Source organism: Genypterus blacodes, unplaced genomic scaffold (genome assembly GCF_046128005.1).
Source record: "Genypterus blacodes isolate CSIRO-AG114 ecotype Tasmania unplaced genomic scaffold, CSIRO-AGI_Gbla_v1 ptg000005l_1, whole genome shotgun sequence".
NCBI lineage: Eukaryota > Metazoa > Chordata > Actinopteri > Ophidiiformes > Ophidiidae > Genypterus > Genypterus blacodes.
This window is the reverse complement of record NW_027466819.1, coordinates 3,283,594-3,307,388: the sequence shown is the minus strand read 5'-3', so window position 1 is coordinate 3,307,388 and position 23,795 is coordinate 3,283,594. Positions and strand designations below refer to the sequence as shown.

The 23,795-nt window shown below is 44.5% G+C and overlaps 1 protein-coding gene across 2 annotated transcripts in view; it reads left to right on the top strand.

Moving 5' to 3' along the window:
• The first annotated feature begins 5,029 nt into the window (after positions 1 to 5,029).
• Positions 5,030 to 23,795, top strand: part of myo10 (myosin X) — a 75,598-nt gene continuing 56,832 nt past the window's right edge. For both annotated transcript variants that reach the window (XM_076148891.1, XM_076148901.1), the window contains exon 1: positions 5,030 to 5,443. In XM_076148891.1, coding sequence (XP_076005006.1) covers positions 5,423 to 5,443 — 21 coding nt within the window. In that variant the 5' untranslated portion in view covers positions 5,030 to 5,422. The remainder of the gene's footprint in view (positions 5,444 to 23,795) is intronic.

Sequence of the window (23,795 nt, the reverse complement as noted above, 5' to 3'; positions counted from 1 at the left end):
TCTCGCCTGGCTGGAACTTTCAGGTGGGACAGGAGCCAAAGGCCTCATTACCAAAGAGGAGATGTTTCATTTCTTTCAAACTGAAACAAAGACAGATGGAACATTGTCAGAGAAAAGTTATTTTTTACCAGCATCATGGTTGATAAGTTCAGTGGAGCAGGCAGGAGGTGTTAGATGGTGTCAGGCCGAGGGGGAGAGCACATTTATGAAGATTAAGATTACGATAGTTTATTCAAGTAATTTTGCATGCAATTGACAGCAATCACACACAATTGAGTTCCCAGCTGTCCGGCCCGGCGGACTGAGTTACTGCCCAGGCTGTCACCAGCATTATTTGTCTCTTTTTCTAAGTATTCATTTCAATCATTTAGTCAGTTAAGTGGTTAATAACAATTTAGAAGGTCAAATGTACAACACAGGAGAAAGTTATGAAGTAATTAATCTAAAATCAGCATTACATGTTTCAGTGAATGTTAACAAATGTCAAAACTATAGAGACTGTCATTTAGTCTTCAGTCTTACCTTACCTTACTGTCTGACTTGCAGTGAGGTTCCACCTCCATGGACTTTTTGGTCCCGCCGACCTGGTTGCTGTGGTTACAGATGATTAAGCCTTGGGACCAGTAGACCTCTAGAGAGTTTGTTTCATGTTATTGTTGTATTGTTAAAATCACATTTTCATTTTGTGACTTTCTGCTGTGGCCCTGTTTGTCCCCCTCTTGTCTTAATTAACATGAACATAACACAGCCTGTTTCTCTTCAGGGTCTCTCTTTCTCTCTCTGCCTCTTTTTGCTCCTGTGTGTTATCTAAAATTTTAAATAATAATTAAAATAAATAATCTGTTTATGGCAATGTGCTACACACACGTACACAACTCGTGGAAATGTGACCTCACAAGTTTCACTTTGACACTGAACACAACTCTTTATCTCCAACCATGCTGTGATAAAGAACCTGACTGTACAGGTCATCAGCCCACGTCCCCTCGTTCCCTTACTCAACTTGTCCATGTGTGTATCACATTCCATAGGTCCCAGTCAACATTTCTTCCTCTCCCTCTTTTTCCCCTTTCTGAATTGAAAAACAACTTCCAAAATGTCCCATAGCTGTGTGGTCATTGTCATGTGAAACGCTCTCTTCAATAAAAATATAAAAAAAAGAAAGATCTGAGATGTGCGCATGTGGCAATTTTTCTTTTTGCGTGCCTATAGTAATGGTGATCATCATCATCATCAGCATCATCATCAGCAGCAACGTCCACATTTAGTTTGTGAGCATAACAACCAATATGAAATTTGAAGTTTTACCAAATTTTATCTTTAAAACTATGAAAGCTTGCGGTGTGTGTGTGTGTGTGTGTGTGTGTGTGTGTGTGTGTGTGTGTGTGTGTGTGTTTGTGTGTGTGTGTGCGTGTGTGTGTGTGTGTGTTAAAACAGCTCCCCTTCATCATCCTGGGTCACAATCACCTGTCCCATTGACACAGATTAGCATTTCAGAACTGCATTAAGTGTCTCTGTGTGTAGAGAATAAGGTGACAGGCAACCTGGGCTATAAGCTTTGCTGTTCACAGACATTCGGGAAAACCAGCAGAGACAAGCTGCCAGCAGGTGGCACTGAAGTGTTACATTGAAGTCTGGATGCAGAGAAACTGGTATGTTAATTGGAAAAACAGGAAGTTCAGACCTAAGTGCAAGAACAACGTCTCACTCCTCTGATCCAGTAGGAAGGAAAGACAAGAGTCACCCCCCCCCCCCCCCCCCCCCCTCTTCTCCCCTCTTCGACTTCTTTAAGCAGTGTTTTTTTTTTAGGGGACCTTCAGGCGTCCATGAGAAGGTTCTGACTTGTTTGGTCCAGCGGTTACTAAGGTGGGTTTGAAGGGTTCCTGTGGGAACTTGTTGGTTTTAGAAGTTTGTTGAGCTTTTAAGGTTACTTTGAATGTCTTCAGGGGTTTTTGTTGCTGGTTCTCAGTGATGCTTGAAATCCTTTACAGATTCTTGAGGGGGTTACAAGAGCCTTTGCAGAGGGTTCACTAATCTTAAATGCCATTCAGTTGGCGGTTTAAGAGTTCCAGGGGCCGGTATTGGCTGGGCAAGACTCCTTAAGGGAATTAAATGAGTGTTTAAGGAGGTTCTAAGTTTTGTTGGGCCTTGAGGGGACTGTTAAATTGTTCCACTAAGTTGGTCTATTAAGGTTTGAGGGAAGCAGAAAGAAGTTTTATAACCCCATTGAACTATTTCTGTGGCTGTTCACATGGAGTTTAAGGGTAGTTGAGGGGCTCTGATGCTGGAAGGGATTCTTCAGGGGTTTCAGGGGTCATTCAGAAGTGGATCTACACGTGGGTTCCTGTGGTCCTTGATGGGTTGATTGGGTGATTATGATCCTGTGTGATCCAGGCTGTTCTTGAAGAGATTGAATGGGCTTTTAATGTGGCTACAGTAGTTTTTTAATTGGATCTCATGCTCAATGTTTGGGGTACCTGGGGGGTTTCACAGAGGTTTGATGGGTTCCAATGATACTTGAGGGGCATTTGAGGGAGTTCCGTGGGTGTTAAAGGAGGTTCCACATGTGCTGGAAGGGGTTCATGGGGTTCTCAAAGGCATTTCTGTTGTCTTTGGAGCTGGGGGGGGGGGTTTACAGGGATCTCTATAGCAAGTGGACTTCATGTTCAGTGTAAGACCTCCCTGTTTGTGTTACGGTAGATAAAAGGCTGTTCAGTTCTTTCCGCCCCCATGAGTGCATGTTTTTAGGTGTCATTGTTCTATCATCTGAAACATTCCACCTTTTCCAGTTTAATAGCTTCTCTGGTCTGTTGTGTCTCTGGGGGATCCAGATCGGAGGAAGTCTCTTTTGGCTTCACCACTGACACACTTAGGAGGACTCCCGACGGATGAAAGCCCGTAATCTCACATCTTTAGGAGAAATCTAAAATTGCCACAGGAAATGTTTGCCTTCCTCATCCTGTTTGAAGACATGTGGGGGGTTTGAAGATGCTGGCAAGGAATCAGACAACAAATGAAACAAACTCTCATCTCTTCCTTGGCCCTTATGAACCTCCTGCGCTTCTCAATGAGGTAGAACTGAGGTTATCATCACATTGATTGGTCAGTCGTGGCATTGTACAGTCAATTTCTTTCTTTACAATAAACGCTGCAAGCTAGCTACAAACTAGCATTGCCTTGTTGCCCTCGATTGATGAGAAAACAAGAAACGGTTTTCAAATTCAAAAGCATCCAGGCAGCAACATTAACATCTCAATACCTCGCATTTGAATGTATAAAAACGTGCAATTTAAGGTAACAGTTCCTCTGATCCTTAAGTTTCCGCAGGTTGTTTAGGGAAGTTGTGGTTTTTGACACAAGCTTAAGTGGGACAATTAGTTGAGTTTGTGGTTAAAATGTAAGTATGTTGATAATGAGAGAGAGTTCAGGTATCAGTTAAGAGCTTCACCAGCTGCTCCTCACTCAGGAAACAAATCAGTTGGAAGCCTCGCACTCAAAATCAACACTTCCATGTCAACTCTAAGAAACGCATGACATGAAAGGTCGAGGCCCCAAATCGACCTACTTCAGTTCACAAAGGTAGGCTATGGTTCTCCTCCGCCTGAGCGCTCATACCTCATGCTGAAGCCTGTCTGACCCTCCTGAGGAATCCCCTCCAGCTTTAAAACCATCCCGGCTCAGAATGATTCTTACTTAACCTCTGTCAGCGGCCGGGAATGAGAGGTTAAGGATCATTAACGCGAGACTGTCCAGATAGGTGACCTGCTAAAAGGGGTTATGGGCGGCTAACACCTTCGAGACAAAGTCCTGGGAGGAGGCAGCTTGTGACACCCAGACACCCAGGATTAGTGTATTGCATTGCTTTGACATGGGAATAACGGCATTTCAATGAGCCCAAATAATCTGAATCCAAACTGCTGTGTGCTAAATGGTTTCATATGTCCAGAGCAGGTTTTGAGTAAATGATATCTGCCGAACCCAAACAAAGAGCCTGGTGCAGTGTTTTGGTTACATCAAGGTTGTATTCTTTTATTATGTTTTTGTAATTCTGTCTTGTTTGATTTTGCGTCTAGGTCAAAGGGCAGCAGTCTGGCTCGCTGCTGTCCTGCCGTCCAGCCAGCAGGGGGCAGTAAATCCCAAACATGGCAGGTAGTTAGGCCCTGGGGCCCAAACCAGCACAGGTCAGAGGTCACACTCACATAGCGTACGTATTTGTTGTGTTATCAGGCAGCAGCTGGAATGTTGCTGCTTCTCCACAGATCTGATTATATGAACAAACACACTGAATTCTTCTTCGCTGCATCGAATGAAATCACAAAACAAAACACAATCTGGGGGGATATATATAAAAATAAAAGTTTATTGGGTAGATATAATTGTAATTGAAGAATTTTCTTAGAAAGTCTTGCAAAAAAAAGTGCATTACTTAGTGCACAGACTTTCCCACAGATGCAGTTTTGACGCCTAAATTTGTCAAAAAGTTAAATAACACAGATGTTGGCAAGTCAAATCTAATTGCGTTGCGATTACTTCCTTATTTGCAAATTTATTTTCATTGCACATGTTGTTAGGGGATCATAGCATTGAGTGACGTTGACACAGAGCAGAGAATGATCTTCATCTGAGGACCAATATGGTCAAAACTCCTCAAAACCATACAAGTGAAATTTGTCAAAAAGTTGAATAACACAGATTATCAGTATAACTTCTCGTGTTGAAGTCAGACTACTACTCTAACAATCTGCTAAAAACTCAAAAGATTCCGTTTTGTGATTAACAATGAATTCTGAATCAAACTTTTAAAAGGTTGTCATTTCTGCCATAATGTTCATTTCATTTCTTTATCGAGCTCATGATGAAAAGTTTTTGTCTGCATTTGTTTCGGGCTCGCCGGTGTCTATTCACTCAAGGTTCGGGTGTCCTCATGCGGGGACAGCAGGAGGAGTCGTTGAGGCGGCGGCAGGATGGAGGCGCTCGGCGTGTGTGGGTGGAGTTTGGACGATTATTGTCCGCCGGTGCGACTGCGTGATTGAGCTGAGTTCGTCCAAACTTCGACCGGCCTCCGTCGCTTCTCCTTCTCCGCTTCTGCCGCACGCGTTCCCGAGTGTTTACCAACCGAGCGGAGCTGCAGGCGAAACGTGACGCACGGAGGAGCGCGGCGGAGGCGCACAGGACGCGGCGAGGAGCCCGGGGGGGAACGGCGAGCTCCGGGAGGGGGGAAGATCTGCTGCAAGTTTGAAGGATTTACTACACGAGAGCGACTCATGAGGAGAAGACTCAGTTTGAACAGACTTGAGTGAGACCTCCGGGAGAGAAGGACCATGGAGTGAAACTGCTGGATCTCTTTGCTTTGTTGTCACACAACAACACATGAGTTGGACTGACCGGGTTTTAATCCTCGGGGATTAAATAAACGAGGCCAATGGATAATTTCTTCACCGAGGTAAGAACATGAAAACTTTCAGTCTCAGCTGCTGCACCGAAACGCTTCACACACACACACAACCGTGCAACGCGCTGCTCATTCTAACAAAGAAGTACATGAAGTGGAGTAGCGATACTACACACACACACACACACACACACACACACACACACACACACACACACACACACACACACACTTGACAGCAGCACAGTAAAGGTGGATTATGATGCCAATTAAGCTAAATGAGGCCAGACTGTAATTCATAGGAGTGTTATTTAAATATTCCAAGGCTTTATTATTGACTTTGAGTTACTACAGGGATATTGTATGGATACAAATGAGAGCAACGGGCATTTGCACACTTGTGAGTCCTCATGGAATCACCAGAGCCTTATTAGTCCTAATATAGGGACCTTAAACCTTAAACTGACTATGAGCAACCTCAGACATATGTTGTAAATCCCATTATGAGCTGTGACCCCAGTGGAATATTTGTTGCTTAATTTTGGAATATTGTGGGATGAATTCACACTAGTCATCATGATGTTCCTGAAACAAACTCTTTAGAACCCTATAGGGATATTAGAGTCATGGCAACAGGCGTAAAGATGCCATAAAGTGTGATAAATGAACCCTCAACTCACTACAGGGTACCACATATACATTTAGTCCAAAATGGCAATGTTGTGGGAACGCCACATGATCTAAAGATTTATTTATCTACTTCAAAAAGCCCTTAACTTACTATTGAGTACCACAAACACATTATAATCCCACATATACCCTAAAGTGCAATATACATAAATTCAGTGCCTTAAAAACGTTCATCGAGTATAATGCACAATCTGTAAGTAACATCATCGCAGCAACATCACAACATTATCAGGGTAAAGATGTCTTAAAGGGAGATTATTAACCCTTACATGAGGCCCGGCAGGAGGATCATAAGGATATCACCAGGATGCTGGTGGTCAGTTAAAGGTTTGGGCCGCGTCCCAGTGGATCTTTGGTATTTCCGCACCTCGTTCCTCATTTCCTGTAAGAAAAAAATCTTGTTAAGTTATTAATAGAAGCCTGAGCATATCTGGCCTCAACCTGAATCCCAGTGGGAGTTTTATTTACTGAAAGAGGAGCCACTTGTTGAATAATTGCATCCATTCAAGACACTTCTTATCTCCAAAACCCAAGTGTGCAAACACTCAGTGTCAACTAATTAAGAGTGCTGGACTATCTTTGTTATTACGTGTTTCAGCTGATTGCTGTTCTCTGATAAGGACTCTGGTAATTTGAACCACAGGGGGTCCATTCCTCTCCTGTAATGAATTGATGTTGGCAAGTCAAATCTAATTGCGGGGCGATTACTTCCTTATTTGCAAATTTATTTTCATTGCACATGTTGTTAGGGGATCATAGCATTGAGTGACGTTGACACAGAGCAGAGAATGATCTTCATCTGAGGACCAATATGGTCAAAACTCCTCAAAACCATAAGTTGAGAAAACTTTCATAAAATGTGATTCATGACTCATGGTGTCACTGTGGGCGAGTTACGACATCAGAGAGATTAATCTTAGATTGAGCCTCACCTTAGTGCTGACGTCAGCCAGGTAACGACAGCACCTGAGTCATTCCAACTGTTTTCCTGCTGTGAGCTGTCAGGAGAAGCTGCTGTCATCACAGAGCTGACGGATCGGTTCAGCCAGTAAAAAAACACTCCACAAATGATTTAAAACCGGTTTCCCTTCGGGTAGAAGCGTGACAGCTGAAGAGAGCATAGACGTTGCAGTTAAGAAGGGTTGATAGATAAGTAATGAGCCTTAGACAAGAATTGTAATACTTTTTGATGCCGTAATATAATTTCTTAGGTGCTTATGCAGGACATCAACATTCATGTGGGCTCGGTCATTATGAAGTCATTATGACTTTGCACTAGTTCACCACCCACCCAACACACCTGATGTTGCCTCCTCACCTCCCTGTCTCCTTGCCCATGTGGAAGGAGGTTATTTGAGAGGCTTAGAACTTATCAATCATCACTTGCACTGCAAATGCTTCAATCCAACAGCACTTTTCTTCGCAAGTAGGTTAAAATTGCTTTCTTGTTGGTGCTTGTGTATATTTAAAATACAGTCGTGTTTTTCCCCTGAAAGACCAAAGGTCACGTGATTCGCTGAGCACAGAGGTGATTAAGGGGGAATAAAGGAAACGTTCAGAAGGTTTAAGGGATTTCTCCCCCCCCCCCCGCGGCAGAGTTGTGCCGGTCTCATGATGAGCGTACATCTGGGTTAGAGCTCTCCCTGGAAGTCTGAGAGGGAATATTTCTGAAGCAGGCAGACGCACACACACACACGCTCACACACATACACACACGCACAATAGTCTCAAATATCGGCCTGCCTGCCTTTATATCTGCCAGCTAATCGCGGCTGAAACAAAGGGCCCAGTCTTCAAGGAAAAGGGCATTTGACAAGGAAGTGAACCGGTTTCCAGCCAGCGCAGATCGAGGCCAGCAGTGGGAACTGGAAGGAAAGTGGATTGTTTGACTGCAGTTTCAATGAGGGACAGAAGGTTTTGTGTTGGCTGGTAAACGACAGAGCGATGTGGGCAGTGAACCTCTCATCATGAAAACCCATCTTCAGATTCATGTAGTCCCATTGTAGACGTCCTACTTCAGCTCAGCGTCATCCAGCCTTAAGACTACATGGCTTAGTGGAGACACAAAAGACAATCGAGACGAAACTCCAGTCCATTCCCGACCTTTTCATATGGTTGGAGGGTTTTGTCCAACTGAAGACACAGAAGACAACACAGTGTCTTAATCTGGAGCCTTGAATGTGTGGACACTGATCACATCTTTTTCAGCTGAAGGTTTCTCTTCTCTCATTACGGAGCTGCAGCCCAAACAGTCTGAAGTGTGCGAGTCTATAAATAGAGTCTGACTGTTCCAGATTTCATCACTTTTCTTGGATCTTGGATTTCTGTGCGGACTCCCATGCTGCGCTTTCCCGTCCAAGAAGCTTCAGGGTCAATTTGAACGTCTTGGTGTGCAAATTAGATCTAAAGCAGGAGACTGAGACTCAAGACTGAAACCCAGACTAAGAGTTGTTGGCGGTGTGATGACGCTGGTTTCACTCCAGACTGAAACCCTGCAGGCTGCAGAGGAGCACAATCCAGTTTTATTACACCCTGCAAACAATGTGCAACGTGGATCTCTTATCGGACAGGGTGGCATGCAGTCTGTGTGTGTGTTTGTGTGTGTAACGTGTTGACACAGTGCAGTCAGTCAGTTTGTTTTTGTTTGAACTGGTGGGCGTGTTTTAAAGCAGGATTCGCCTTCCCACCAATCAGGACGCAGCCGGGACGGGCCTCAGGTGTCCGTTAGCCCAGATCAGCGTGTTAGTCATCACGTCCAGGGAAGCGTGTAGACGCACACAGAGCTCATAGATCACATAGGAGGGTCCACGTTTGTGTTACCTTTAAACACAACGCACAAATAAGAGCAATCGGTGCTTCGTTTCAATCCTTTACTTAAGTTAAAGTCGTAATAATACAGGGGAAACTACACGCAAAGCTGTTGCATTCATTATTTGACAACAGTGAAAAATGTATAAATAGCAAAATGTACACAGGTATCAAAAGTAAAAGTGATGATTCGTACCTTACAATGTATCATAGAAATGAATATTCACAGAACTACTATAGGAACTGCAGCTAAGTACAGCTAAGTCCCCAGAAATGAAGTGGAGGAGAAGTACTTGAGTGAGGAACCATGAGGTAAAATGTGCGCTTGAGTTCTAGCTGTGACAGTTTATCAGGTCAGTTGTTTGTGTCGGTCAGTTGCAGCTACGCGGCTATAGAGTAGGAGTTGTTGTGTTCATGTGCCTGTGGGAAAGTCTGACCACGTTGGCTCAGCTGTGTTGCATTCACTGTATGCCTGCGCTATTTTGTTGGGGAATCCATACTGGAGGACAAACGGTTGGCAAACGTAAACGCTTCTGGTGGCTGCAGCTTTGGCAGTGTGAGCTCGGCGTTGGCGCGGTTTGAGCTCCACAGCGCTCTGAAGTACGGCTGGCTGCTTCATGGTCCTAATAAATTCACAGGAACGGCTTTACTGCCAAAAATGAGGTTAGAAGAAGCTGATGGCTGCACTCCATGACCTTGTTTTTCAAAGTCACCATCCTGAAACCCTGGTTTTGGCTTCTTCTTCACAATGTAATTTGCGTAACGGTGATGCAAGTGTTGCATGTCTGGTTGGAAAGAAACGCAGAGATTTGAGGACATAATGATTCTTAATTCCCCGAGAGATACGGCAGACGAGCACGATGAGGCATGCAACTCCTCATCTTTGTATGTTATGGCATCCCCTGCTGTGTAGGAGTGTGCAGTGTGGAGACAGCGGGCGAGCTGTATTCACGAAACCTCAGTCAGTAAATAGAACCCTGCCAAGGCGCCTTTGAATTTGTCAAGTTTTGCGCAAAATTGGCAATGGAAACCCAACTAATGATGCTAATTTAAAGAAAATAAGGTCATTAGGCAGAAAGGCTGGTTGTAATGGAATCCGAATGCTGTCCACAAACCTCTGGCATCTGCATTTCTACTTACAGTCACAGCCCAGTCCTAGACGTTAATAGCCTCGCCACAACAAACAGGAGCCCTGCCCAGTTTATATGTTACAGCCGCTGCTTTTAAGCGTTTTCAGATTTGGCGTTGTGCTGCTGCGGCGTCCCTGTTTGGAGCCGAAACACGACACCTGAGGGGTAGCTTGGAGCAACTGAATGGAATTTAAAGAGCTTGCAGATTTGTCGTTTTGTGCACAGCCGCCGCATTCTGTGTCCCCCGAGCGCAACTGTGTGTGTGTGTGTGTGTCCGTGCAGCTGAAGGTCCTGCTCAGTCGGCAGCTTTTCCCTCAGCAGGAGTCCCTCAGTCACCTTCCAACGTCTCAGCACAATCCCAGTAATTTCACATGCTTACACTTTGTCTGTTCAGTAGCAATGGTGACTCCTTTTCCCCTAAAATCCTCTTTGTGTTATGTCACGATCACACGATGTTGCTTTAATATCACCTTCCTTTCTTTATTTCTGATATAAGTCCTTCCTATGATGACTGGATGTGCCTCAGAGGCTTAATCTCATGATGAGTTGGTCCATTAGTAAGGCATTAGACTCACTCCCTGACTGTGGCAGTCTTTTGGAGGTTGTAATGAAGAAAAGTGTCTTTTCCAGAGTCTCGTGTGTGAGTGTCGGTGTCTAATTCCACACGTCTGGTGAAACACAAAGCGATAAGAACCAGAGTGATCCAGTCAGGCTCGGCTGTTGGCTCACTTCAGACGATTTACGGCGCTGAAATAACACCGAGTCGCCAGGCAGACAGTCTGGACGTGAGCCAGCAGTGGATGTGAAACTGGTTTCACCGCTGGCAGGGCAGAGGGGCGACATGGACTGTGGGAAATCAAACAAAGCCTGGGCCTGGGTCCTGCATCCCCACACCCAGAGTGGGACAGGAAACCTATTTTATATGTCATCCATTGGCTGCAGTCGTGAGTGCTCGCCTCATACTCGTTTAGATGAAGACCTTTTATGAGAAGGTAAGAGGCTGAGGTTCTGTATTTGAATCCCTGGAGACTGAAGTTGTTTTAACGATCACATTTTTCATTGAATTTCTCTTTCATTCTACCTAACAAGCTGAAGTGTGAAATACTTCACCAAACACCCAAAGCCAGACACAGAAAATGGCGTCAACGCAATTAAAAATTGGCAACCAAATACCAAAGAATCCTCTAGAATCAAGTGAAGAAGAAGAACACATTTTCTCCATACTTCTTGCATTTTTTCTTTTTGGATGAATGTAATTTCATGCATGTCTTTGTACAGCTGCTTTTTGTTTTAGAAATTTCCAGAATTAAATGCAAAACAATCAATCAATCAAAATAAGAATGAAAATAGCATGTACTTGCTGGTTTGCTGGTTGGATATATTGGAGCCATAAACGGCCACAAAGCAAAGAATGATCTGGATCATAAATAACTGGAGGACCAACATGGCTGATCCTGTGTTTGCTTTGGACCATGTGAGAGATGAACATTCACATACCGAGGGATTAAGTTCAGACTTTTTAAGATAAGGGGACATTTTTCAGTTGAACTAGATGATCCACAAAGTCCTTCAAGTTCCCCCACGTCTGCCTCAGTCTGCGTTTGTAGGTTAATCTGTGATTCAGGTGTCTCTGTGCGTGTGTGTGTGTGTGCGCACGCGTGTGTGCGTGTGTGTTCAACCGTCGTTCTGTTGCTGAGATAAGGTCGAGGTGAACGCTGATGTCACATATATGTTTTGACTACACACACACACTTCCAGCATTATTTTGCTTTGACACTTGCCTGAATCTTGATAAGTGATTATGATTTCTGCTGAGTTCTTCTTCTTCTTCACATAAACTTGTCTTGGTTGGGTACTCTTCACAGTGTCACGCCTGCTTCGTGGCAGGGTCATTCCTCAGTTCATTGGATTCAGTGGCAGTATTTTAAAAATCCTCTGAATAGGTTCTAGGTTGAAACGCTCTCCTGACACTAATCCCTCCGCCCCCCTGCCAAATCCTGGCTTCCCTGCCGCTGAAACGCTCAATTAAAACGAGGCACGGAAGTCTCTAGATCCGGCGCCCGTTTGATTTATCTCCACTGACGGGGCTCTGCGTCTCCCACAAGAGGCAGCTGAGGGCACAGACGAGTGCGTCAGAGCTGCCGTAACAAGCGCTCTCACCAGGCCTGTTAGCTAGCCAATCAGGCCAAACTTCAGAGTCAGCAGTTTCCTGTTTTTTGTTGGTAAAATGCACAGACTGTTTGCGTATGTAAGTGTATCTTGACACTGAATGAATGCAGTGGAATCAGTATAAGTGATGATTTGCACTTCTTCACCTGCACATGGTGGGTTTAGTTTGATGTCCCACCTGTAACACACACACACACACACACATGAATATGATAAATAAAGGAGATAAAGGCTGTTTACCCTTAGGCACACATCATACACACACCTGTCCCACAAAACAACTGCCCAACAAAATCTCCTGTCTACAAAATAATTTGATAGACGCACCTGCAGGAAGGAGGTATTCTTCCTTTCCTGTTTGCTTGAAACACAACAAACTGCCTTCAAGTCACCAAGTCATCAAGCTGGAAAAGGCCATTTTAGTTACAATCTTTGCCCTATCTGCTTCATCGATGCCTTTCAGCTACGTATTCAACTGCCAACTTAGAAAGGATGTCAGACAGACAGATATTGTCTTAACCATTTAAAATACACACTGTTTTGGTTTCTGATCAGATGTGAGAGAAGTATGGGTGAGTTATCTGATCCTGGGCACTGTGTTGACAGCAAGTTCCTGGAAACACCCCCATCTAAACGCACGCACGCACGCACGCACGCACGCACGCACGCACGCACGCACGCACGCACGCACGCACGCACGCACGCACGCACGCACGCACGCACGCACGCACGCACGCACGCACGCACGCACGCACGCACACACGCACGCACACACACACAAAACACAACAACTGTTGAGGCGAGACATAAACTGAAAAACCAAACATCCATTTCCACTAATTAGCAGCTTGTCATGCGATCCTGTTATCTTGGCGATGGGAAGGTCTTGTTCGACATGCAGCCTGTTAGTCTGTTCAGTGGTGTTCTTTGTTGTGATGTTGTCTTGTTTAACTCTGGTTTGGGTGAACCAGGCATGGACGGCCACTTTGGACCATATGAATGTTTGTCAGGGAACCTTTTCAGGAACTCAGGTACTTCAGAGGAACTTTGCCTTCCTTACTTCCCAAAACAGGATCCATCTCTGCACTTACAGTATGGCAGCATCGCTAAAAGGTCATACAAGTTCCTTTTGCACTACAGGAAGTCTCTTTTGAACCATAGAAGTCTCAATGACAGACAGGATGGGTTTTGATTCATTGTACACAGCATTTGCAGTGAGCGTTCGCTTCATCAGTAAGTGAGCACGAGCTGAATCAAACCCGCAGATTTACTCCACTTGGCCAGAACAAAAGCCCGAGTGAATGAGTAGCAGCTCTTTGTGCAGATTGACTCACTCGCTTGTTCACAGCAGAGAGAAAGAGGGAGAAAGAGAACGGTGTCGTTAGCATGAGCAAAGCTACGCATAGTCCTGGTCTGATAATCTGGCACAGCTGGTGCTTAATGAGATCACTTGGATAAGGAAATATAAACCTGAATTATTTTAGGAATGTGTCACTCTGTACGTCCCTTTCCGTTTGTCTAAACTGTGGATGTCAGCCAGAGAGGAAATTTGAAGGGTTAGAGAGAATGAGGTGGAGCGCCGGTGTCTCCAAATGATTGTTTCCTGACCGCGGGAACCTCAGCCTCTGAATATACAAAGTAGCCCAAAGCCATGAAGCGAGGCACAAACCCCCTTTTAACAAGCCAAAAACTCGTCAGGTCAGCAAGACAATTTGAACTTGTTTGTTTACCAATCAACTTGTCTCAGGAGATTAAACCCTTCAGTGGCCGTACATCCTGACAAAGTGCCCCGGAGCAAGACCCTGAACCCCCTACCTGCACAGGAATTGCCTTCCTTCTGAGGTTAACAGTGATGGATTGAGGTGGACTGAAGGCCTAAACTTTCCAGTCTAACCCTTCCTGCCCAGCGACGCGTGAAGAAACTAAACGTAGTAATTTAGACTTGCTTACCCCCGAGGCGACGCTGCTTATTTCTGCTCATTTGCTCGTCCTCTGGCCCGGGTTCATCCCATTATGCCGTGAGGAATGTTGACAGATAGATGAACTGTTGTTGTTTTTGTCGGGCTGGTTCAAGCTGTGGATGCCTTTAGTCGGACTTGCTGTTTTGTCTCATAATATTGGTGTCTTGAAACAAGACGGAACAATGACGCAATTCTTGAGCCTCTAGATACTGGAAAGTTGTATTCTGTATCACATTCTAAACACTATGGCCAGAGGGACGACCAAAATGTTAGACGGCTGCAGAGTGGGTCTCCCCTGATTCGCCCCTGGCTTTGCCATTTAACCTACTTCTTCAACAGCCAAGCCACCAGAATTATTAGATTGTCCATGTGAGTGCACTCAGCCGCTTGTCACTTTTCCAAAAAAGCCATCAAGTCATTAGAAGATGTTAAAAGCTGCACGGGCTAAAGGAAAGCGTGTCCCGGGTTCAAGTCACTCTCATAGCGAGCTGAGCAAACAGGCCGGTGAGAGAATAAACACCTTTATCTCTCTAATTCAGAGGATCAAGCTGCTTCAAAGGCATTCTGCAAGATCAAGGTTTGTTTTTTCGGCTCAGATCTGTCCGAGATAAGAGGTCCTTCAGAGATGAATGTCTGAATGAGAAAGTAATAGCTAATCGGAGTTGAAAGAGATGAGAGGAAAACTCATTTTCATATAAAAGTACTCGGGCCTGTTGGAGTTTCTGATGTTGTGCGACCTTAAACTGAGCAGTGTTTACACATTTTACACTTACAGTTTTGCTGCAATGATGTCATCCAGGTACTAAACTGTCAAGAGAATTGAATCTATCAATCAGCAATGTATCTGCCAGGGAGCTGCAGCAAGCTGGTGTGTGCCAACCAAAGTATATAGAATTATTACATATTCATCACAATCCCACATGTATCCAATGAAAGCGTACTGACCGACACAGATCTCCATTTTGCACAATGTGACTTAGATTCTGGGTGCAGTGTCACTTTTAAGCACACTTGTGACTTGCATGCTGGTTTAGCACACTGAGTGACTTGCAGGCTATACTTTTACAGTCCAGTCAGCAGCTTTCCAGTAGCACAAGCCAGACGTTCTCCAGCGTTCGCTCTCCTCCTCAGTACAATTTCGTCACCGCTCTCCAAACCCGTCAACGGTTGCAGATATTTTCAGTTTGCAGTGAAATCCTGCTGTTTAACGTGTGGCCTCCCAGGGAAGAAAAGCCCCTTTCTGTACAACAAGGGTGTCTGTTGTTTATCCTTGAAGAAAGGCGGAGAGGGGAAGACAGTATTTATATTCTGCCCATTCCCTCTGCTAGGAGTCTCACCAAGGAGCGCCAGGGGAGCACAGCTGGGCAACACATGGCAGCACGGGCACCAGCTGCCACCCTGCAACACACCCACGCTGCAAAAAAAAGAAACAAAATTAACTAATCGCACCTTTTTCTTGTGTGTGTTCGAGTGCCAGAAGCCTTATTTTCTCACGGTAAATTAAATAATCTATCGGCGCAATGAGATCACGTCTACCTGTCAAAGTCTCACACATCCAACTGACATGTTAAGAATTGTTTTTGCAGTGCACACACACACACACACACACACACACACACACACACACACACACACACACACACACACACACACACACACACACACACACACACAGGAAACACACTCACCTTGTCTTACACTCATACTCAAAATCCTAGGTGCACACACTCCCATGCACAAACACACATACTTGGCCATACATACACACTAAGTTGTACAAACAATGTCTTAAACATGTACAAACATTCATGCGCACACACTTTCACACACTCACACACACACAGCAGTAGAAAGTAGGTCATGTTGGCCTTCAGCGACGGAATGTGGTCATTTCCCCCCTTTTTGGGCCTTAATGGTCTTCAGCAGTGGAAACCAGTCTGAGCTAGCTGAGTTAGTTCAGCTTCAGGTCATCATCGATCCAGACGCACAGACTCCTCAACACTTTACAGCTTCTGAGTTTTTATCATCTGATGACTAATTGCGCTCAGACCGGAAAGTAACGCAGCTTTATTTAATCAAAAATCAGCTTTCCTGTGGTCTGCTTTTGTCAAAATCCGGCCGCTTTTTTCCCCTCAGAAACCATAATGGAAGCGGCTGCAAGCAGAAGTTGATTGATAAATGTGGATGTTTACAGAGTTTGTGATGCGATTGTTGAGCGTTTTCCGCGGCGTTACAGGCGACAGACGGGTTAAGCGGAGAACGTGGAGTTGGATGGTGTTGAAAGTTCCCACAGCTAAAAGAAGCTGATTGGGTCAAACAGCAGCAAATGGAGGTTAAAGCTGTAAATGTGAGCAGAGCTACAAACCCAACCGGGCCTGGTGCTTTGTTGGTCACAGAGGCCCTCACCAAAAAAAAAAACCCTTTGGCCTTTTTTTGTTTTGTTTATGTTGCATGTTTGACTCAGTGAGGAGAAAACAAGGAAGTTGCCCAGCAAGCATAAGAGAGATTACAGCCTGGGCTTGTGGGATTCACAGTCGCTTTGTTCTGCAAACCAAAAACAGCTTCAAAGAGCCTCATCGCTGCAAAAAAAAGAAAGCAGCGTTAGTTTTTACTGTTTTATTGAGGATAGTTGACCAGGGCCACATTTACATTATCTTTGTCTTTATCTTTCATCATACACAGAAGTCCTTCAATACTGGCGTGCATACCATTTGAGCACTTGAACTTAATTATAGCTTCTGTGCAGGGCCTTTACTGGTCCTGACATACAGCACGTTATCCACTGCGGTTTTGCAGCTTTTACTTGGTTGCGTACTTGCCCAGATCTTTCCAGAAGGTCCAGCTCACTCCTCTAACCTGTAGCTTTCTCTCAGCTCTGAGCTAATTGGTGTGAGAATTAACCAGAATGTGGGCAGCCTGGATAAAAAATAATCCCACAGTAAAGCAGGAAGGTTCAGGCAAGCCGTGGGTCCAAACAGGAAAAGTAAGGGAGAATTTCTCCACTTCAAAGCCGTTTCCTTTCAAAGGGCTTCTCAAAATCTCTTTTGAACAAGTTCATCTTTCTTGCGTGCACAGGATAAGTGTGTTTATGTTCTGGTTGGGGGGGTTAAGGGCTTGTTACTTCTCTCCCTTTGTTGTTTCATGTGGCTGTCTTGAATTGAGAAGCCAACAGAATCTTGGCAGCCGTCTGTAGTCGGGCCAAAGTCCAGGTGCTGGCACTAACCAAGATGTCTCCAGCCCGAGAAACGGTGAATGTGAAAAGGGTCACAGACGTGCAGGTGGTTTGATTGAACCAACAGAGCTTCTAGATTGATGCGGAGACACTCTACTTTCTGATATTTACAATTCGGTGGACATTTCTGTACGTTTTCAGGAGGCAGAAATCATGTCATTGGTTACATATGTCTCCTGTTTCCCATACAAGCAGAAGCTCTATGTTTCCTCCGCAATGAACATCTGCACCACATAAAATGGTGATCTGATATTTGCAACATTGCAGCGCTGCAGTTCCATGCAGAGAGAATGCGTGTAAGTGTACGAATATGAAACCGAAACCTCCACGAGTTAATTCAAGCTGAAAGTAATTCAAACAAAGTTCACTGAATGAGTGAATAAAGAAAGACAGAAAGGTTAACAATGGAAAACTCTGGTATGCGGCTCCCACTGAATATTTGATAGAGGCGTGAGGCTTTGGCTTAATTCAGAAAACAGCTGTTTGTGTTTATAGGTTTGACCTTGACTTTTTCTAAAGGAAATGTTAACATCGCGCACGGCCAGCCAGCTGTAAAACACAGCGCTGACGTACAGTTCAAAGGAGAGAAGGAGACGCTAAAAGTAGAGGAGCTACAGGTTAAGGATTACATTGTTATTGTAACATTGTAACTTCTTTATAATTGTGTTTAGACACTCCAGCTGTTTGGGCCCCAATTGAAGTCCACAAGTCATGAGCAAAAGCGGTTACAAACAGGATCTCAATTGAGAGACGCGGCTGCAGGCTCCTTGTTGCTCTGCAGTGTCTCCATCCAGCCGCCTGCCAACACCACCTGAACCTGAACCTAACACCTAGTATTTGCTTCATATGTCGACACTTTGAATTAATTTTTTTTGGATCCATCCTGTCTTCACTCAAGCAGGAAGTGGAGCAAGTTCATGTCAGACACTAAACAGGTGGTTGAGGACTTTCCTCATGCATCTATCTCCATGCTTTGAATTCAGGGTTGAGTCATAAACATTTGCCCTCATTATCAATGCGCCTCTAGATTTGCATAGTTAGTCAGCTGTCATCCAGCCGAGCATAATGAGGGCGTCTGAATGCTTAATGAGACACAGTGACTCACACAGACTCATCTCATCTCAACTGGCTCTGTGGGAAACAGGGAGGAACATAAGAACAGATGACAGGGACAAAGAACTCAACCAATACATCGCTCAGTTCCAGTATTGCCAGGGAACAGAAACAACAAAGCAACAAATAAAGGCGCGGCACTATTAACAAAACCACCCAAATTAAAAATGAAAGTACAATTAAAAGTAGAAGCATAATCCTGACTACCTAACTACGCCATAAAACTGTAGCAAATTACAGCGTCGTGCTTCCAGGAAAGACATTCAACGCAACGACCACATGTAGTCAAAATAAATATACTAAGCAAAAACCACTAACGGCCGCCTGATGTACAACTGGAAACGCTGGGAGAGCAGGAGAGCAAACACAGTGGCGAGAAATGTGTGTTAAACTGCAATTATCATAAGGGAGGTGGTTTAGTTTAGTTTTATTCCATGACATTACAGCGATATCGTTTCAGAAGGTGATGACTCAATGTACATTAACACACTCCCTGTCCTGAAGCTCGGTTACACACATTTCCAGTTGATATCAGTCACTGAGCGTTTAACTGAAAGAAGTGTTATGTAACCATTAATACAGTGCAGAAAAGTCAACTAAGTCATTTTGTCTATTCAGTCCCAAAAGTCTTTTTTTGTTTATAAAACAGTTGAAGGAGGAATCACAGTGGCGTCATGACTGAATGGTGGAATAGTTAACAGCCTCATAGCAGACGGGTGGAGGTGTGCAAACCCACGGCTCCTCATTCATTTTGGAGGGTTTGTACTTGACAGGGTCAGGGTCCGCCGGCCATGATCAGGCCTATAAACCACACACACACTCCCAGGTGAGTCACAGTTGTGTAGAAAGACTCCCAAACCTGTTCAGACACGCGGCGATAGCAGGCAGTGCCGTTAGATGTCGTGATGAAACGGAGGAGAGTTTTTGTCCCGAGCTTTCATTTATCTGGTGTTGTAATTATCACACTCTGGGTCCCAAACTGACAGACGTGTAAACCTACAGGAAGAACACGGACGAAATGTTCAGACGCTGTGAAATTCCTTCACGCCTCCACAACTGTCACGTGGGTTGAATGTGTACGTTGCGTGTCAGACACGTGTCTGTGCGACTGTCAGACTCTGTTTAGTGTTAGAAAATGACCCGTTAGACGGCGTCTGCCCGCAGAAAGGAGGGGAGAAAGTAAACATTCCAGCAGTGTGATAATGATGGTGCAGCGCTCAGAGTAAACGGTTATTTGAGCAGGTACAGACTGCAGGGTTCAGGCTCACGTTAGAGCTCACATCAGAGCATCAACTCCTGGTTTGGCTCCAGCACAGTAGTGAAAAGCTCCAAACGTAGAGCCGTGGACTCCTTTAATGTGGTCTGACGCTCTAACAAGAAGGCAAATCTGATTCATTTTGACATTTGTTTCCAGACTCATTCCTGCATTTGAGCTTTAAACAAGTCCTTAGTAACAAATGATGTCATTAGGGAAGTGAGCAGGCTGTTTGGGAGGGCGGCCTTAATGAGGCAGCACCTAAAGCATCCTGTTTCTACTCAGTGTGTTAAGTGGTGCTGCAGCAAGGGAGAGCAGATGTGGAATCAGCCAAAGAAAAAATATAGAACTCTTTACCTTTACACCAAGTTAAAACCTGTTTTTGCAGTTTATTATAAGTTTGTACGCGTGCAGAAACAATCAACTGGGTAAGTCCTTCCATAAACGACTTGTAAACAAATGAGCGTGTTTAATGGTGTCTCACTTTGCTCCACTATAACTGCAGTCTCTGCTGCGGTGGTTTCCAGCCAGTTCTCTCACAGTGCATGAAACACAACTGTTGTGTGTGTGTGTGTGTGTGTGTGTGTGTGTGTGTGTGTGATCAGCATCCAACCCAAAGGAGTTCCAAGTCTCTCTCTTGTCAGCTGCAAACTCGCATGGCTCCACCCTACAGCTGCGCTCCAGATCTGCGGCCACATGCCTTTTAATTATCCACAAAGCAGCTGAAAGGGAAACACGGGGGTTCAGCTCCGGACTGCTCTGCATCACTTTGGTGGGAACAGAAATCCTGATACCTCTCACAATTGTGGAACTCAGAGAGGGAAAGCTTGAGATTAGTTGGCCTCCAGTGGTATCCTGTAATTATTGAACACACAGGTCTCATCCGCCCTGGCTGTGTTTGGCCAACAGGTGATTCACGGAAAGCTCCAGACCAAATTACTGCTTCAGATTTACACTTATTCACCTGAGTGGAGTCCATCTTCAAGCAGATTTGTGTGCGAGTTGTCAGTATAAGTCTATATGCTCCCAATGTTCCATGTGTGTTTCAATGGCATGAAGCTGTTTGTAGGCGAGGTGAGTTTGTTCTTACCTCCTTCACAAGCAACAAGAGCACGGTGAGCTGGTAAACAGCTGCTTCCCCTGCGTCTCCGCTCTGAAACTAGAGTGTGCCGGAGCCACGTGACCTTTGACCCCTTGTCACTGTTTGCCATGTTAATAATTCAAACATACCGGGTGTTGTGTGCTGCTGATGACTACCGGTGAGAGCTGTCCTTTGTTTCCCATCAGTCCCTTCACCTTACGTCGCGTTAATCCATCTCTTGTTGATGTGAGTCGTGAGACGTTGTGCGTCGGCTCCTCTGAAAGTAGAAACAAATCTGAGATCAATCCCAGTTTAACCTTCGTTGTAACAGACACAGACAAAATACACCAAAATAAACCGTTCATTATACTTTCCTCTGTCTCTGCTTACATATATACACGTAAATCAGTCTTATAGCTCCGATCTGAGGTTTCTGAAACTCCATACAGCCTCCTGGTTCCTTTGTGAACCCTGATCAGACTGAAGCCAAATAAGTTATTATGTCTATCAGTCATTTTCTGCTTTAGTCCCAAACATCTAGAGATAATATCGCACCGTTTCAATCTCTCTCAGAATCCTGAAAAGCATTTGATGGCAACACGACGATCCACCTAAAGAAACACAGTCATGGTATTTTGCCTCGGATGCTGTTTCCCAAGACGCCTATCTCTGAGGGGATCCGTCCCTGCGTGAACTCCCGACGCCACACAAACTCTCTCTCAAAATCTCTCTCTCTCTCGACCCATCGCCCATCTCCAAGTCGAGTCTGGGCTCTAAATATATTCCAACCACAGGGCTCGTGAGCTCATGCTGAAGTCGTCGTGGAGTAAAATAAGGCGCGGGAGCGGAGGAAGGCCGGAGTGCTTTGTTTCAATTTGATCCTGTGGTCAGTGGAACGGCTACGAGCGCCAACCACTTCCTTTAGCTCGTGTTATATTTTGAGCCTGGCAGTGGTATTAATACTCTTCACATATTTCATAGTTTGGTCACTACTGGGCATTTAGAATTCAATTTTCAAAAGAGAAAATTGATACAGAAGAAAAGATTTGAAATTAAGACTTTTTAAACTAAGATGCCAATGTGTTTGCCTTTGTAGTCACATTTAGTCATTTAGTGCTTGAAGTTGATGGTTTGGTAGATAAAGTGAATAAAGTAGTAAGTCTATCAGCGAAGGCTCGTTTCACTCTACATATGGATTTCTTTGGTTTTTGGTTTGACAACTGTCCTTCATTTTGGTTCCTCATGTCTTTGGTTTTTAGCACCGAAACTATTCGGAGGCATCAATGGCGAAGGGAGTAACCGGAGCCATTAGCTAAATGTTTTGCGTTTGTGGAGAGACATTAAATTACACTTTAATGTATTATTTCAATTATTTCACATTTCCCCCTCAGTGGGTCAGCGCTGCGGTGAAGACGGCAGCTGAAGGAGTCCAAACAAATCTCCTTCAGACGTCTTCCTGGTTCCTCTGCGCTCCCTGTTTGTACTGTAGATATTAAAATTTAGGAGAAAACTTGATCCCACATTTGTTCCCCCCTGACTCCCTATTGTGCCCTTATGATAACATCTCTGAAACATATTGTGCAACCTCTTCTGCTTCTAAATCACACATGGTTCACACTCATTTCTTCCTGTTTTAGCTGCAGCGTTGGATTATGTCAAAACTAGTCTCAACCGACCTTCAATCAGAAATGGTGGTAACTCCATTTGTCATGTTTATGAAGTGTGTGTGTGTGTGTGTGTGTGTGAGAGAGAGAGATTACTGATGATGTCACTGAAAGCATCTGCATCTGCTTTTCTACTATATTTAATTTCCATTCTCATTATTTAAAGGCTTTTATGATTTTCGCCGCATGTTTGATTGCAAGCTCAGCAAAAGCAACAGCGAACATGTGGAACTTATTGGTTAACACCGCCACCACAGCAACAAGGTCCTCGGCTCAAGTGTGGCCGAGGCCTTCCTGTGTGCAGTTTGCATTTTCCCCTGACAGTCCAAACACATGCAGATTAGATGACCCGGAAACGAGCAAATGAGTTTGTCTATCTGTTTTTTTTAAATGGTAGGAGAGTATCGGGCAAGTCCCATGAAAAAGACGACATCACTGTGGCAGGAGATCAAACTCGAGATATTCCGGGTTGTGTCATCATGAACATTCATACCCAATACTCCCCGATTTATATTTTTGCGCCCAGGATGTACAATAATTCTCTCCCTATGAATGCTGGGAATTCATCAATGTGACTTACTGATTACTTCAGTCCATACATACATAATTAATATACTTAAATATGAACTTTAATCATTGTGTGTGTGTGTGTGTGTGTGTGTGTGTCACAGTGAACCTTTCCCAGACCTTTCCAAAAGTCAATACAGCGAGCTAATCAGTTCCCAGAATCCTCAGCTCTGACTCTGTGTGTCAAGTCATTCAAATCCAAATAACCTGTGTCAGGGAACTCCTGTTGATTGGCTGTCCACAAAGGCTGAAGCTGATTGGTCTGTGCCACATGCTGGCAAAGGTTCAAGGTCATTTTGCACTAGCACGCACACTGGCTGCTTTTCCCATACAGCCCATTCCCACCAGATACGCCTGCGAGCGTTGTTGCTATTGTGTTGTCACTCAGCGATCATCACTGGGGGAGCACGCTCAATGCTTTGGCACATTTTCTGCCCCCGAGACTCAAATTCCGATGCTTAGCTTTGCAAAATGATCCTCTAAAATCAGGCGTAAGTATGAAGGCAAGAAAGCAAGAAGGAGGAATCTCACACTCACACAGAGTGGTTATGAGCCTGCAGCTAAACGTTTCACAGCTTGTTATGCTGTCAAAGAGCTAACACAGCTACAGATGCATAGTAACTGGACTCTATTGCAGTTACAGTATGTGCTTTATTTGTATCTTTATCCTTTTCAAAATGGTGACATTGATTTCTACAATTTTTCTACAAACTAAAGCTTTCATTTTGCACCT